Source organism: Lipotes vexillifer, unplaced genomic scaffold (genome assembly GCF_000442215.2).
Source record: "Lipotes vexillifer unplaced genomic scaffold, Lipotes_vexillifer_v1.1 scaffold571, whole genome shotgun sequence".
NCBI lineage: Eukaryota > Metazoa > Chordata > Mammalia > Artiodactyla > Lipotidae > Lipotes > Lipotes vexillifer.
In genome coordinates, this window is record NW_006790468.1 from 274,966 (window position 1) to 291,738 (window position 16,773).

The 16,773-nt window shown below is 50.4% G+C and overlaps 1 protein-coding gene across 1 annotated transcript in view; it reads right to left on the reverse strand.

Moving 5' to 3' along the window:
* Window positions 1–10,754: 10,754 nt before the first annotated feature.
* Window positions 10,755–16,773, reverse strand: part of OSR1 (odd-skipped related transcription factor 1) — a 7,209-nt gene continuing 1,190 nt past the window's right edge. Inside the window, exons 2-4 of the mRNA XM_007463742.1 lie at window positions 16,400–16,404; window positions 12,446–13,139; window positions 10,755–11,695 (exon numbers count right to left, since the gene is read on the reverse strand). Of these exons, the coding sequence (XP_007463804.1) occupies window positions 11,560–11,695; window positions 12,446–13,113 (804 nt within the window). The 5' untranslated portion in view covers window positions 13,114–13,139; window positions 16,400–16,404 and the 3' untranslated portion in view covers window positions 10,755–11,559. The remainder of the gene's footprint in view (window positions 11,696–12,445; window positions 13,140–16,399; window positions 16,405–16,773) is intronic.

Sequence of the window (16,773 nt, forward strand, 5' to 3'; positions counted from 1 at the left end):
GCAGCTGAAAAGCTAGGTGCGTTTGCAGATACTTTTTTTAGGAAAAAATAAAAAGAGGTAGATAATCTTTAGCAATATTATCTATATTTATGGCACAAATTTAAATGTTCTCTAACAAAAACTGTAGAAGTTAGAAGTGGTAAGTATTTTTATTCTCATTGACAGGTAAGGAAATTGAGACCATGGGATGCTACGGGATTTGACTAAGGTGACGCAGCAAAGTTCAGCAATAAACTTGTGCTGAGACTAAGGTCTCTTGCTTCCCAGTTCCTTTTATGTGGCTCATCTGCCAGACTTACTGAAGTGAACGTCAGGTTGTAACACATGTATCTGGAAAAAGCACAGACTGTTGATCTCATTTTGTATAATGTCCACACTTAGCCTAGTCTCTAGTGCAAGTCATAGACTTTAATCAGTAAACAATATTAACTGAAGAGAAGTTTTTGCTTTAATAATTATTTCTCTTCCTGACCAAGGCAACAGTAAGAAATCTATAAGGCACAATTTTGGAAGAGAAAAAAAAAAAAAATCCTATCCCTTTAGGAAATACTTTGACAGTGAAGAAAACTAACCTAATATTTTAGAAAAATTTGGATAGATTCCTGAAATTCCATTGGCAAAAATTAAATGAGGATTAAAATTCTATGGACAAATGTATATTTAAAATTATGATCTGAAATCCAGACAAGGGATTAGGGCAAAAAATAAATCCATGCTCTCAGCCACTATATACATTAGATTTTTTTTCTTTTCATAAACAATGTAATAAAACACTCAGTCTCACTGGATCAAAACTCAAGAGGTTACAGCTAATCTAAAAATATCAATTGTCCTTTTTATCCACAGAGACCCTACATACCAACATCTGAGAGCAGGCCAAAGTTTTGTAATTTTATAATAAAGTACCACTCCAGAGCATTTTATGTCAAAACATAGGGTGATAATTCTGCATTAGGAAGTGTAAAACACCACAGTATATTAGAGTGGCAACCCAGGATCATCTTAGAACAATAAATGGAGAAGCAATTCCAGGAAGTGGAAATTTGTGGAGAAATCTATCACTTAGTGTATACTTCTGTAAGGCCAATATTGGTTCACTTAAGCAACAAGATATCCAAAAAGCCACCGATTACCAGGCAGCAAAGACTGAGTGGGGAGCCTGGACTTCCGTCTTTGCCTGGCTGTAAAAAGGTGCTCCCCCCTGCCCCACCCGGTTGTGTCAGAGAAGGCTGAGAGGGAAGCCAAACTTACACATTACCCAGAGGTAACGAGGCCTTCTACCTACCCCCAGCAGAAGCAACAAGAAGGGACTTGGGCCTCGCTCCCCCCAGCCTAGGAGGCGTCAGCGGAGGCCTAGCAGGGAGCCTGAAATCCCACCTCCACCAAGTAGTAAGGAAGCACCCCTGTCCTCCCAGGGTGCCAAGGGAGCCCAAGTGGGGAGCCTGGACCTTCACCCCCACGTGATGGTAGCAAAGCATAACCTCCCTCTTCCCGAACCAGCGCAGCAAGTCAGAGGAGACTTGCTGAAATAGATTTTGATAAGATCCAGAGTCTCATGACATAATACCAGAAATTTCAAGGGTACAATTGGAAATTACATGTCAGACCAAGAACCAGGAAAATCTTCACTTGAAAGTGAAAAGATAATCGACAGACATCAACCTCAAGGTGACACAGATGTTGGAATTAGGCAAGAATTTTAAAGCAGCCACATCATAAAAACACTTCAGTGGGCAATTATGAACCCCTGAAACAACTGAAAGTCTCAGTAAAGTAATAGAATATATGAAGAAAACCCATATGGAAATTTTAGAATTTTTTAAAATATAATCATTGAACGTTTTAAAAACAGCAGAACAGAGGGGACACAGGAAAGAATCAGTGAAGTGGAAGAGATGATAGGAACTACCTGAGCTGAACAACAGAGAGAAAATGGCTGAAAAAAAGTGAACAGAACCACAAAAAGCTGTGAGATGATAACAAAAGATATAGTATTTGTGTCACTGGAGTCTAAGAAATAGAGAAGAAAGAGAACGGTGTTGAAAAAAGTATCTGGAGAAATCATGGCTGAACATTTTTCAAATATGGAAAAGAAAGAATAACTGAAATTCTTTCAAATATGGAAAAAGATGTAAACCTGTAGATTTAAAAATCTGGGCAAAACCCCCAATGGATAAACCCAAAGAAATCCATACCATGAACCATCATAATCAAACTTCAGACAATTAAAGAATTAAAGACCAAGAAAATATCTTGAAAGCACCAAGAGAGAAATGACACCTTACATAAAGGGCAGAAATAATTCAATTGACAGCAGATTTCTCATCAGAACCATGGAAGCTGGATGGTTCTAGCACAACCTTTTTCACGTGCTGAAAAGAAAGAACTGTTAACCCAGAATTCTGTACCTTGCGAAAATATTTTTCAGGAATGAAGGAGAAATAAAAAAATTCTCAGATACAGGAAAAGTAAGAGGATTTTCCACACGAGACCTACTCTAAGATAATGGCTTTAAAACATTCTCAAAACAGAATGGAAATGATTTTAAAAAAAAGGAAACTTGGAACATCAGGAAGAAAGAACGAACAACGGTAAAAGCAAAAACGCGGCTACATAGAATAAACCTTCCCTCTCCTCTTGAGTTGTCTAAATTATGCTTGATGGTCAAAGCAAAAAGCATAGCGTTGTTTGGCCTGCATCTCAATGTATATAGAGTAAATATTTAAGACTATTATGACATAAACAGGGAGCCTAAAAGGAGGTGTCTTAGTTAGTTTGGGCTGCTATAACAGAATACCATCGACTTGTTGGCTTAAACAACAGGCTGGAGGTCCAAGATCAAGGTGCCAACAAATCCAGTGTCTGGTGACAGTTATCTTCCTGTTTTACAGATGGCCGTCTTGTCTTCTTGCTGTGTCATCACACGGTGGAGAACAGGCAGGAAGGAAGCAAGCTCTCTCATGACTCTTCTTGAAAGGGCACCAATACCATCCATGAGGGCTCTAGCCTCATGACCTAATTACCTCCCAAAGGCCCCATTTCCTAATACCATCTCACTGGGGATTAGGATTTCAACCCAGGGATTTTGGGGTGACACATTCAGTCCATAACAGGGGGTAAGGTTTCTACATTCACTCAAAGTGGTAAAATGATGACACCAGTAGATATTTGTGGTGATGATATAAATCTATATCTTGATTGTGGTGGCGGTTACAGGAATCTACCCATTACTACTGCTATGTCTGTGAAAAAACAGCATAAGAATATACATACATTGTACCAACATTGATTTTTCTGGTTATGATACTGCATTAATCATTACACAAGACGTAACCATTGAGAGAAAATGGGTGAAGGATGCATGGAACCTCTCTGTACTATCTTTGCAATACCTGTATATCTATAATTATTTCAAAATAAAAAGTTTTTTTAAAATGGGAAATGGTTCTAGATTAAAAGATGCTACAGACATATATGCAACAAAAATCTACTTTGATTGGATTATGATTATTTTTAATTCAAAAGGTTGGAAAGTTTGGGGAAATTTTAATATAGATGGGATATTTTTGATGATTTTAGATAAAATTATTGTTAGTTTTCTTCAGTGTGATAGTAATGTTGTGGTTATACAGAATAATGCCTTTATTCCTAAAAGATGTGTGCTGAAGTATTTAGGGATGAAATATAATCAAACTAACTTTCAAATGGTTCAAGGAGAAAGACAACGAGAAACAAATAAAACATTGTCAATTGTTGACTCTATGAGGAAGGTATGAGGGTGCTCCTTGTACTATTCTTTCAATTATTTGGTATGTTTGTAGATTTTCATTTTTAAAAAGTCGGAGGGATGGATTGATGGATGGATATGTGAAAGAGCAAGTATAATAAAATGTTAATTGTGAAATTTAGGTGATGAGTAACTGGGTGTTCATTATAAATTTATTTCAATTTTTCTGTATGCCTGGAAATGTCTAAATTAAAATACTGGGAGGGGGAAGCTGAGGGAACATATCAAAACCCAATGCCCTCCCCCAGCACGCCCAACCCTCCCTGGCCCAGTTAAATACATACTTATCATAATTAAAATAAAACTCATCATTTGTCATGGGAAAAAGCTTGCCTGGCTTCCTGGCTGGAGAAACCCTACCAATGCCTTACACTTTTCCCATAGTGGTAAAGTCCCAGGCAGTGCCATTGTCCACACCATCAAACTGAGAAGTCTCCTCTGAGTATCGCTGATTGTCAAGGAGAGACAAACCTGGACAAGACCAGCCTGGGCTTATAGATAATCTGGCTTTCCCAGAAGGCACCCCAAATTTAAAGGAGTTAATGCCCCTTATGTGAGCAGCTGAGGAGTAGTGAGAAGCATGTTGGTGGTGGTGAAGACCCAAACGAATTTTGGGTTATATATGTATGTTGAAAATATACTTATATTGGGGGTATACTTACTTTTAGGAGAAATATATATATATATTAGAACTACAATAAGAAAACAACTCCCATCATGGTGGGAGTTTATAACACATTAAGTACCAGAGTTAGGAATTAATAGACAAAGAAATGGAAAAATTTAAAAGAATATAGAAGATATGAACCTTATCATTAAAAAAGATGGACTTTATGATACATAGATTGCTATAACAGTTGACAAGAACTCTTCAAGCCATCCCACCCGCCTTAGAGTAACTGCTCAAGTATTTCAGTGTCACCTGAAACTCATACAACATTGTAAATACCCCAATAAAAATTAAAAAAGAAATTTCAGTGTCAGCTGATCTTTCCAATGACAAGACCATGGAGTCTGTTCCTGATAGCAACAGCATCACACCTGCTCTGGTTCTTGGCCTACTGTAGACCTACAGGAGGAGCTACGTATGCTGTGAGATACTGAAGATATTCTGAACTCTGACTGCACAAAGACGCTCAGCTTCTGACCCCGGTCAGTAAGAAGTGAACCAATCTTCCAAGTAAATATCATTATTTAAGGCAAGGCCCGTATTCTCTGGAAGCTCATTTTCCCTCCCTGGTCCTTGGAGTGGCAAAGAATCTAGCCATTCCTGCCCCACTTCCTCTAGTTTTCTTTCATTGTCCCCTGTAAAGTTTCTCATCTCACGCCACCACCTACCTACAGGCTCCAAGTGGTACCCACTGCTGTGAATGACCAAAAGCAATCCATCCCTGCACCTGTCATGACAAAACTCCTTATCTTATCTCCCCAGCAAAAGAGTTCAATCAAACCAATCATTTAAAATAAATTAATTATGCTTTATACCTCCCCAGAGATTGCTGAGCTAAATGAGCCAGCTAAGTGTTTGGAAGGAAAAACAAAACTCTCAGCCGATTCATCCCATCTTTCATCCATCTCAAACCATCCCACTTTTCTGGGTTAGTCCTTCTATATTCTTATTGCTGGAGCTGGAACCAGCACTGGCCAGGAAAAATGGCCAAGAATGGAAGAACAGATGAATGGATGAAGAAGATGTGGCACATATATACAACGGAATACTACTCAGCCATAAAGAAAAGAAAGAAAAAATGCCATTTGCAGCAACATGGATGCAACTAGAGATTGTCATACTATGTGAAGTAAGTCAGAAAGAGAAAGGCAAATACCATATGATAACAAGCATACGTGGAATCTAAAATATGACACAAAACGAACCTATCTACGAAAGAGAAACAGACTCACGTATACAGAGAACAGACTTGTGGTTGCCAAGGGGGAGGGGGTTGGGGGAGGGATGGAGTGGGAGGGTGGGGGTAGCAGATGTAAGCTATTATATACAGGATGGATAAACAACAGGGTCCTACTGTATAGCACAGGGAACTAACTATATTCAATATCCTATGACAAACCATAGTGGAAAAGAATATTTTTTAAAATGTATATATATGTATAACTGAATCACTTTGCTGTACAGCAGAAATTAACACAACATTGTAAGTCAACTATAGTTCAATTTTTAAAAATGTAAAAAAAAAACATGGCAGCAGATGCCAGGGCTTAGGCGGCTGGGGGGTGACATAAACATTCCTGCAAATATGTCCATGTGATAGTATTGTGTGACCAGCTTTTCTGTGGGCTAGGACACTCTACCACAAGTCAGAGGAAGCAGAGATCCAAAGGAGACTACAGAGGGAGGTGTCTGCAGAGTGAAAGACCCCCTGCTACTTATTCAGTGACACCTGCCACATACGTAGGCCCCTGCCCTGCCCCACACCTCAGTCTGCCCCCGGGGTGATTTTTTTCTCCCTAAGCATATGCCTCAAAGGAGTGGTGTGAATGGGGCACTTACATTTTGTCACCAGACTTCCTCTCTCAACCAAACATAATGATAATCTGTGAACTGATTATTCCATTTGTCTCCATGGAGTTAAAAAAAAAAGTCTTCTTTCCACTTTTCCAGAAGGTCTGAAGACCACCAGTCCAGGTCAGATACCCTTCATCCATCCCACTTCAGGATCCCTGGGCTATGATAAAGTGAAGATGAAGATTCTCCTAGGAATAAGGCAGCTTGGGAGGCAGGTTACTTCAGGAGGCTGAGAGAAGCTTTTCTAATAATACTTTTACACGGTGCTTCCAAAATGCCCGTTGTTCTGCAACATATTAGGGTCCAGTTTTTGGTTCAAGCAGTTAATAAATGACTGAGAAAACATGTATGACTTTGACCTCTACATTAACTGAATGAGGTAAATGGGAAGAGTATTATCACCATTACGAGGCTCAGAGAAGTGTAGTTACTTTGCCCAGAGCTTGGGAGCAGCAGGAAAACCTAGAACTGGATCTTCAGGTCTCAAAGGAAAAACAGCTTCTAATTCCTCCTGTGCCACTGACATGAGGTTCGATCCCCATGAGATATGAATCTCATGTCCCTTGTGAATTTTTCATCTGAAACCCGCAAACTGGGCCCAACCATCAGTGTGGCCCTAGAGGTGGCCCCAAAAGCCGGGCTGGACGCGTAGGGTGGGTGACCAAGCCTGCGCCTCTAAGAGCTCCGCCCCGCCGGGGGCTCGAGACCTCTGCCTCAGAGACCCTGCCCGAAAAGGCTGGCTACGCACGGGACTTTCTGATCTAGGGTAGGGTCCGGCCGCACCATCCCTGACAGGTCGAATCCCAGGGATCTCCGTCGGACCACGGCTGCGCTGGATTCGAGACGCCAAAGGAACTCCAAGGGTCTCCAGCCCGCATTAAACCCGGAGCTGCCCTCTTCTCGTCGGCATCTCTGGCGCTCACATACGCCAACAGCTGGATGTGCCCGCCGGGCCAGTGTTACCCCGAGTTTGTGATCCCTGAAAGTGGGAAACAGAAGTCGGAAGCGACAGCCCGCGACCGCCTGGAGACACCGCGCCCGCGCGCCCACTGCTCGGGGTGGTGAGCTCCGGCTGCGCCTGCGCGCCGGGCCTGCGCAATGGGCGGGGAGGCGGACGGGTGGGGCCAGGTGGGCGGGGCGAGTACCCCACGGCAGCTGGTGCTTTGAAACCCTAGGGCAAAGAGACTGTTCTAAACCACCAGATCCCGGAGGCGGAAGCTGCTGGGCACCCTCCTTCACTAACGGCACCTGCCAAAGCTTCGGTTCTGCGGATTCTGTCGGTGGGGGCGAACCGATTCTTGGCTCACCTGTGGGCAGGATTTGAGGGGCGGGACCGGGAAATGTGGGAGCAATAGTGTCACTGCTCCAGGTGTGGCCCATCTGTGACGTCATGGAAGTACGTAAATGAGATACCAATATAGACGTCGCGGATCCCTTGCGCTCTTGCCAGAGGCCTGTATGACATCACTGTGTCACCGGGAGGATGCCCTGACGTCACAGTGCCATAATGTAATGGGAGGTGGGATGGGACGCCTTTGAGCCGGTTCTGCGGACGCCAAGGTTCCAGGGGAGGGGGTGGGGATGATATCACAGGTCCCACGTTCTTGCAGATGAGGTTGCCGTCCGGGAGCCCTAGACCATCTTACTGCGTTTCTCCCTCCCCCCAGGACCCTATACTAGCCCTGAATCCCGAGACAAAGAAGTAAGCGGGGGGTGGGGGGGGGAAGGCCCTTCGTGCGCCCCAACCCCCTAGCTACATTCCGGAAGGAGGGGGTAGAACCTGAACTCTTCCTCTAGGAAGAAGCCCCTGCGGGCTGTTCTTTCCCCCAGGGCGCTCCCGTTCTCCTCCCAGAGCGAGCGCTAGGAAGCTCCAGGCTGCGCCGAGGGTCTCTCGTGCCTTCTACCCGCCCAGCAGAGAAGTCCAGCCGGGTAGCTGCCCCACCTCCTGCACTAGAGACGAATCGCAGGCCTAGCAACTTTGGGAAGGGCCCCAGCCGAACTCTCGTCTCCTTCCCTCTCGAAAACCGGCCTGAGCCACGCTGGGCATGTGAGGCCAAAGGAAACTTAATGTCTGAAAACGGGGGGTGGGGGGTGGTTCAGAATCTTCCAGAGGTGTAGCAGGAAAAAATTGGCCACCTATAGAGTGGACAGGCAATAAAACACACCCAGCATTTCTGACCGTCTCGTTGCCTTTTCATGCGACCCACAGAGTAGGATCAGGGAATTGTAGCCTGTGTGGGGTCCGGTGGTCCGCGACCCAGGCTTGCCCTTTCATAGACTGCAGTCTATGAAATCACTGCCATGAGGATATACTGCAGCCAGCTACGCTGCTAAGTGGTTTCTGCATCCACCAAGATGATAGAGGCATTGAGAACAGGCTGGAGATCTCTGGACAGCACCCTGTCTCACTCCCACCCCATCCCCCAAACCTCTGCGCTTAGGAATTCATTCTTCCAAGGACGCACACTCGGTACTGAAAGTCTCTCCGCGGCAGGGCCTGGGGATGGAGGGGCGGGGATTCATGGTATCAGAGGTGGGTGGGCCAGAAAGGCAAACCCTCCTTGGCAAACCTCTCCATTTCACAGTCCTTACTAAGTCCTTGAGTTGGGGCAGAGGTTCTTTGTGTCCTGGGGAGGTGGGAGGTGGTGCAATGTGAGAGACACGGGGCAGCAGCAGTCAATCCCTGAGAAAAAGGGACTCCCTAAAAGAGTAAAGGAACCGAGTGAGGCACTCTCAGGTCGTCAGAGGTGATCAAAGCTCTCGGTAGTGGAGCGTGTGTGTGTGTGTGTGTGTGTGTGTGTGTGTGTGTACCCACACCCTGTCCTCATCTTGGAACAATCACTTAACCGGGTGAGTAAAGGAACAGATGTGGCTTCTCCCCTGGGGCGCCAACACAAGTCGCGGCGAAGCGCGACCCATACCACAGCCTGCGCTGCCTGGGCCCGAGCCGTCGAAGCCCAAAACCCACTGACTAACCCTCCCTCCAGATGCCCAGAGGTCACAGTTCTCTGGGATACGGGCTCCGCTCTCTCCTGGGGCGAGTCCTTTTGGACCCGAGGGGTAAGAAGGCTTGGGCTCTTGCTTGACTAGCGGAGATCCCATAGGCCGGTCCAGAACCGGCAGCGCCCCGCCCCTCGTTCTCAGTGGGTCCTGGGACCGGTCAAGGTTTGGAGGGCAAGAGCAGATGCAGACAGGACCAGCGGCGGAAGTTACTCGGGGTTGCGGGCAGGACACAGCGAGGTGCCCCGATTCCTGGGCCGCCCCCTCCAGGCCTGTCCAGCAGGGGGCAGCGTGGCTCCGAATGCTGAGGGCAGGACTCGTCCACGCCGTCCGGGCCAAGGCCACAGAGATAAGTCGGGTTCCCGCACCGCCGAGTTCAAGCCCGCCGAGGGCGGGGAGGCATTCCCAGAGGAGGTGAGGATGGCGCAGCGAAAGGCTAGAGCGTTTTAACTCCTGCAGCCCCGGCACACTTTTTCAGACCGAGGATTGGTGGTCCCTGTTGCAGGTAAGCTCGGCCCAGCTGTCTCCGCGGTCGCTGAGCGCCGGGCACAGAAGCCCGAGAGGCTGCGCTCGGCTCGGGAAGGGCCGCGGGCGCCACCGCCTGAGCCGCCGTGCGGTCAGGATGCTGGAGCTGGGGGAGCCCCGCCCCGCCCCAAGCTGGAGAGGCCCCTGCTGCCTGGCCTCTAATTGTGGGAAAACTAGGCGCCCCAGGGAAGGTTCAACTTGTGGAGGGCGGACTCAGATTTCTCCTCCGAAACTCCCCGGGCCTCCCAGGGCGCCCGCCCCCGCCATTCCTGACAAGGCTTTAAAACGGCAGGAATCTTTGCGGGCGTGGAGCCGGGATCCGGGCAGGGGACAGGCCCCAGCCAGAGAACTGTGTCAGGGGGCTCCTAACATAGGGAGGGATGTAGTTTGGGGGCTTTGGGGAGGCAGCGGTGCTTATGTATTTGTAGCCGCGTATTGGGGCCCGGGGGACGGTACTGGTGTGAGGCAGTCCGTGAGGGCGCTTCCTTCCCTCCCCAGTGCAGCAGCAAGAGACCAGGAGGGAGGCTTTTCGTTGGGGAGGTGGGTGACGTTCTCTTCCCTTGGTGGACCCCAAGCGACCCCGACACCCGGAGATGTTGGGATTTCTCACGGCCGATGTATTGGCCGCAGGCTCGGCTTCTTTGTAAACTCGGAGCCCTTCGGAGATAAGGACTGGGGATACTGAGACCCTAAGGCCAAAGTGTTGGAGAAAAGTAAGAAAATAAATACGGGCGGGGTCCGCGGTTGCCCAGCACCGGGAGAGAGGAGCGCTGCTCCACCCATCCCAAACCGCTGACGCTAATTAGGGGAAAGTTGCTCAAGTGGGACAGGTCGGCTTGGGCAGCGAAACCCCGCTCCTCTCAAAGAAAGGAGCCGCCCAGTTTCCTGCATTTGGGAGGGAAATTACCCATCCTGCAATGCCTGTAAAATAACCGTTTATTTAATATTTTTAAAAACTCCAGTGATAAATGTCCGTTACCGATGGTCAGCATAAAGTGCCAATCGCAATACATCGTCCTGCTCCTAGCCTTCTGCTCGCTCGCGGTGATGGGGCAGCGGAGCCGGGGAGCCGGAGGCCGGGTCCCCTCCAGCCCCAAGGCCCGAGGCCCTCACCCCGCCGTCGGAGTCCGGGAGCCCACGGCCCGCTGCGCGGCAGGAGCTGGGAGGGGCGCTCCCCGGCCCCGCGATCCTGGGGCCCGGCGGCTGAAGCAGATACAGGGATTACACTTTTGCAGGCTCCCAGGGGTGGGGTTGGAGGCGGGAGGAGGGGTTGGAGGCTGCGAGAGAGCACAGAACTTCTTTTCCTCTCCCCTCTCTCTCCGCAGTCAGAGTTACAAGCTTATATGTTCAAAGAAAAAAAAAATAAAGAATAAAGAAAACGTATAAAATAACAATAGAAAAAGTAATACTTCTGGGAGAGGCGCCGCTGCGGCTCCGCGAAGCTTTCGTTCTTTTTTTTAATGCAGTTTCCCTTCCGCCACGTGAGTACCTCCTTTTGGCCAAGAGTTTAGCCGCGTCCTGGGGGAGCCGCCCGGGCGGCCGGGGTCACGGCCCGAGGCGGGGCTCTGGAGTTCCGCGTGCGCCCGGGCCCCAGGGGACGCGTTTGGGATGGGGGAAGGTCCCGGGAGGCCCTCCCGCTGCCCGCCAGAGTCGCCTTCGGCTTCTGGTCCCTCTGGAAGAGGGGGCGGCGTGCCCCAGGGTCCGGGTGCCCCGGAGGCTCTGTTTAGCATTTGATCTTGGAGGTTTTGAGCTCCTTCACCTGTGAGTGTAGCGTCTTGTGGACAGCGAGAGTCCTGGACTGGCAGAATCCTTTCCCGCACTCTTGACACTTGAAAGGCTTCTCTTTGGAGTGAATATATCTGAGGGCAAAAACAGACCGAGAATTAATCCTTGCAAAATGACACAATGTTATAAATATTATAAATAGTTATCCAAGATCCCCTCCCACTGCAATGAGGAGCTTGCCCTCAGAAGAAAGGAGGTTTGGGAGTACCTAGTGTGGAGCAGGGCAGTGCCGAGTTTGGGGATAGAGTAGGGAGGTGAAGGAGACACCTCCGTCTGAGCCGTGCACAGGTCCAGCTAGGCCGACCCCTGCCTTCCTAACCAGGGGCCAGCATGGCCTCCTTATAAGGCCTGAGTCAACACCGAAGGTGAGTGAAGGGACCTGGGTGGGACAATTTGCTGGAGCTGTGCTGTCCCAAACAGTAATCACCAGCCACATGTGGTTATTAAAATTCAAATTAGGTAAAGCTGAAAAGTTAGTTTCTCAGCTACACTAAGTTGCCCATTTCAAGCGCTTGATTGTCATTTGTGCCACGTATCACTTTTCATCATCGCAGAAACTTCTACTGCACAGCGCTGCAGATGGACGAAGCTGTGCGTGCCTGTCTGGAGCTTGGGTCCTATTCCTCGCGTGTTCTCTCCACCCATGCTCCAGGAACCCATCCCTGAGCTCTGTTGGTTTCCTTCCCGATTTGGGGGAATCCCAGAAACTTAGGAGGCTTGGACTTGGTACGGGGTGGGTCTCGTGAAACTCAGGCATTAGGGAGGAGGCTGGTGGGACAGAAGCAGACAGCCAGCTCTCTTCTGGGCCACCCGCAGTACCGCACCTGTGGTCTCGTAGGTGGTCTTGCCTCCGGAAGGCTTTGTGGCAGATGTCGCAGGTGTAGGGCCGCTCGTCCGTGTGCGTCCGCTCATGGATGAGGAGGTTGTAGGACTTAGTGAAGTGGCGGCCACAGAATTTGCAGACGAACTCCTTCTTGGTTTTGGAAGGCAGGCGTCCCCTCGTGGGCTTCTTTTCTGGGGACAGCTTGGTCACATCCAGGAGGGCGCCCAGCCCACCGGCGGGGGACCCGGGACCCTCTCCCCGGCCAAGCTTGGACGGATCTTCTTGCGTGGCCGCCAAGGCCAGGTTGGCAAAATCAAAGCGCGGCTTGGTCTTGAGCGCCGCGGGGCCGCTGCCTCCAGCGGTGATCTCAGGCTTGGGCTGGATGACGTGAGGGAACCAGGGGAAGGCGGGCAGCTGGAAGCGCGCGTCCACCAGGCTGGACACGGCGCCGGGCACTTTGGAGAAAGAGGACCGAGGCAAATGCATCGCGGGGTAGCCCAGCGTCCACTGGTGCAGGTGCACGGCATGCAGCGCACTGAAACCATACAGATTGGGCAGGTGGTCCGAGGGCACCGTGGGCAGGCCGTTCACTGCCTGAAGAAAGGAGTAGTTGGTGAGCTGCAGAGATGGGTGGATGGGCACCGGTGCTGGCAAGGTTTTGCTGCCCATGGCCGTAGCTGCAGTCTGTTCTCAATCTCGATCTGCGAGGAAAAGAAGAGGGGAGGGGAGAGGAACAGACAAGTTCAGGGTAAGTGCCCTCCTTCTGAGTTCCAGCCCAGCCACACCTTCTCTGTCCCCCAGAGCCAGAGCTGGGAACCTAAGACCCCACCCATGGAGCTCACTGCCCTCACCGAGAAGACAGGAACCCTAAAAACTGCAGGACTCCTTCCCAATGGCCTCCAGCAGAGACACACAACTTGATACAGAAACCAAACTAAATCCTATGCAATGCGACCAACTTAAAATGAGTCTACAGTGTACATGACACTGAGAAAGGCATAAGCACAGGGAAACTGTCCTGTAAAGACTTACATCCAGGCAAGCCTGAGTCAACAGAGAATTACACTCTCCTGTAAAGATAACAGAAACTTGGAAGCACACTTACACATTCATGTGCAGATAAACAAATACAGAAATGCATGCATGCTGACAGATAAACACAGACTCACACATTCTGAAGCAGAGTTGACAACAAGGTGCAAAGATAAACTGCGACAAGCAGTACTGTGCTACTAAACAAAATGCAGGGAGGAGCGCTCGCACACACACGGGATCACACTGCACCTACAAAGAGCTCCACAGACAGCACACATACAAACGACCACAAATCTGCACATCTCTCAGCTCCTGTGCATTAAGCTCTACTAGCTGACCATCAATTTGGCTTCTAGAAGCCATGTCATGTTTCTCCTTACAACTCTCAACATTGACCTCAAATTTGCTTTTCTGTATCACTATTAACGAGCCCTTTTGACACCACCCTCTCTGCAGCTCCTTGCGGACTGACTCCCTTCCACAGCCCTTGGGGATCACCTTTGTTTCAGCAAGGACGCTAACAGCCACATTTATTTACTCACTCAGACATCTGCAGTCATGTACAAGGGGGCTTCAGTGCCCTCCCTACCCCATAGGAAAGGGGGGCAGGGTCTTGGGGCTCTTGGGATGTTTGTGCGTGTGGTGAGCACCCCCTCCCCAGCAGATGGGTTTGCCTATGAGTAAGAGCATTGAGGCTGGGCCTCAGCTGCTGTGGCCTACGCACCCTCCAAATGCAAGGCCAGGGAGCTTGAGCAAAGCCAGAGGGGAGTCATGCTGATGTGACAAGCAGTCTCCTGGCCTTCTTGACTCTTGGTCAGGGTCCCTAGCCTCCGTGGACAGGTCTAGACTCGGCAGACAGACCTTTTATGTCTGTGCCTCCCAGACACTCCTAACTTGGGTCTGTCCAGTGGAGGCAAAAACAGGGAGAAAGAAAGGTGGAATTACACTGAAGACCCTGGGAGGCTCAAGTGCCGAACTCCATCTCAAGAAGTCACTGGGGAGCAGGGTGCTTGGGACTCGCTTCTCCTTGCCTGTCTCAATCCCCTGCCTCCCCCTTCTCCCTTTACTCCTTATTTCCCCTCTCCTCGTCCTCAGATCTTTCTTCCAACCTGCAGCAGGTCCCCATCCCAGGTCTTCCCAGGCCCCTGCTCCGCTCCCTCCTTCACAGCACACACTGACACCACCCAGACAGCTTCTGAAGCCTAGCTTACCCTCAGCCCAGGCCCCTCAGGCTCAGGCTGCCTTTCACTACAGGGAAGCTTTTAATGTGAGGGCAGTGCCGTGCTGTTCCCAGGAGAATTGAGAACAATACTGACCTAGAAGTCCTTCCCCCTGGAAGCTGTTGGGGAAGGTCACTCTCGGTGTGGTGGGCCCTAAGGAAAGAGGCTCTGCTCGGGGTGGAGGGAGCAAAACACTGAGAGCCAGCAGAGATGTCCTCGCACAGGTTAAATCAAATGAAAACCCAGCCGGACCGCAGCAATTTACTTGGCCTGGGGCTCAGGGAGGCACAAATCTGGGTGGGAGCGCGGAGCGAGGACCCCGGCGGCGGAGCCCTGGCCTCCGCAGCAGTGTTCTCCGTTGCGTCGATCACGGGTCGCGCCAGGGACAACCCGAGACCCTCCTACAGCGTTGAGACACGGCGAAGCAAAATACGAATTGGGCCAGAGAGAAAGCTGGAGCCTGTTTGGGTTGGGAAGGGGGAGGGGGGAGAAAGGAGATGACTCGCCGACTTCAAAGGTCTGCCCAGAGTTAGGCGAGGTGAGCACTCTTTGATTTGCTGTCACCTCTCCTTCCCCTCCCTGAGCTGGAAATCAGATCCTTATCTCTGGCTCCCCGGGGCCCGCAGGGCGCTGCCCGGGCCTCCACTTGCTCCCCTAGTGCTCGGCCTACCCCCGGCGATGGCGACAGAGCGCTGGGCTGCACCCGAGCCCGGACCGGCTCCGTGCAGGGTCGGGGATCCCACCAATCCCTCGTGTACTAACCTGGCCTCTCCTCGCCCACCCCCAGGAGCAGAGCCCTTGGGCTCGGTAAGGGGAGCGGGCGCCTGCAGCCGACACTGCTCTTGGGAGCCAACCGTAACGGGCTATCTGCCCAATCTTGTTTCCCCCAACACTCAATTTCTTTTTCTCAGTGGCGCAGCCAGTTTATTTTCTGCCACATTCCGAGGGCAGGGTTCCCCCGGCCCTCGTCAACGATTTTCCCGGGGACGAAATTCGTTCGAAACGTGGCTCTCTACACTAGTAGTCCCAAGAATGGGCCGAATTCACTATCCGGTTTCAGGCAGTCAGCTAAGAGAAAAACACAGTCTCACACTCGCCTGTCCCGCCAGAGAGGATGAGCAAACGCCCGGCCCCGCTGGCTCCCGGTGCCCTGACACCGGAACCCCAGCGTGAAGGCTTTAGATCTTTAAAAGCGAGAGGAAACACCTCTCCCAAGGCCCCAGGCCAGGCATCCACTCGGCAAGGAGCTAGGACCTCGGGACCTTGGAGGTGCGGGTAAGGGTGCTGACCACGCGCATCAGACGCCATTCGCGCTTCCCAGCCCGGATCCCCGCGCTGTGCAGACACTGTTTCCCTCGTGCGGTAGAGCGCCAGTCCCGGGTCTGCAGCCAACCCTATGCTGGGCATTAATGAAGTGTGCAGAGTCTATTAAAGTAGTTTATTCGGGGCTAATTGAGCGTGAGCGAGTTAACTGCTTGCATTAATGAGGACAGAGCGAGCTCCATGAGCTTGCGCCTGGAGGAGTCTAGCATCAGCCCCAGAAAATCACCCTTGACACAGAATCCCCATCACGTGTGGTGACCGGCGTCCGGACCCCTGGCGAAAGGACTGACCAGCACGGGACACTTCTGTTTAATTCTCCCAACGAACGAGATCGAACGAACCCTTCGGCTACGCGGCCATCACCCCTGCATTTAAACGCCTGCTGCGTCCTCAGCGATCTGCTCCCCAGTCTTATTGAAATCGCAATTACTTCTTGGAACCTCGGATAGAACATCTACCCACTGGTCGCCCTCCATCCGTCCCCCCCGCCCCCCGCGTCCTTGCCAGCCCCTCTCTTCTCTAGGAGGCCATGAACCTGAGAGATTAACTAGCCTTGCACGTGGTTTCTGTTCCCAAGAGCCAGCGCGCAGCTCTTAACCCGGGTGAAATTTACCAAATTGTGGCAACAAAGAAACCCTCAGCAGCTACACTATACTCCAAGAGCCTACCCCGCTACTGGCCGAGATGCTGAAAAACGACTGGATGTGGGTTTTCATTCCTCTTATCAGAGAAATTTTGGGGGAGAAATTAG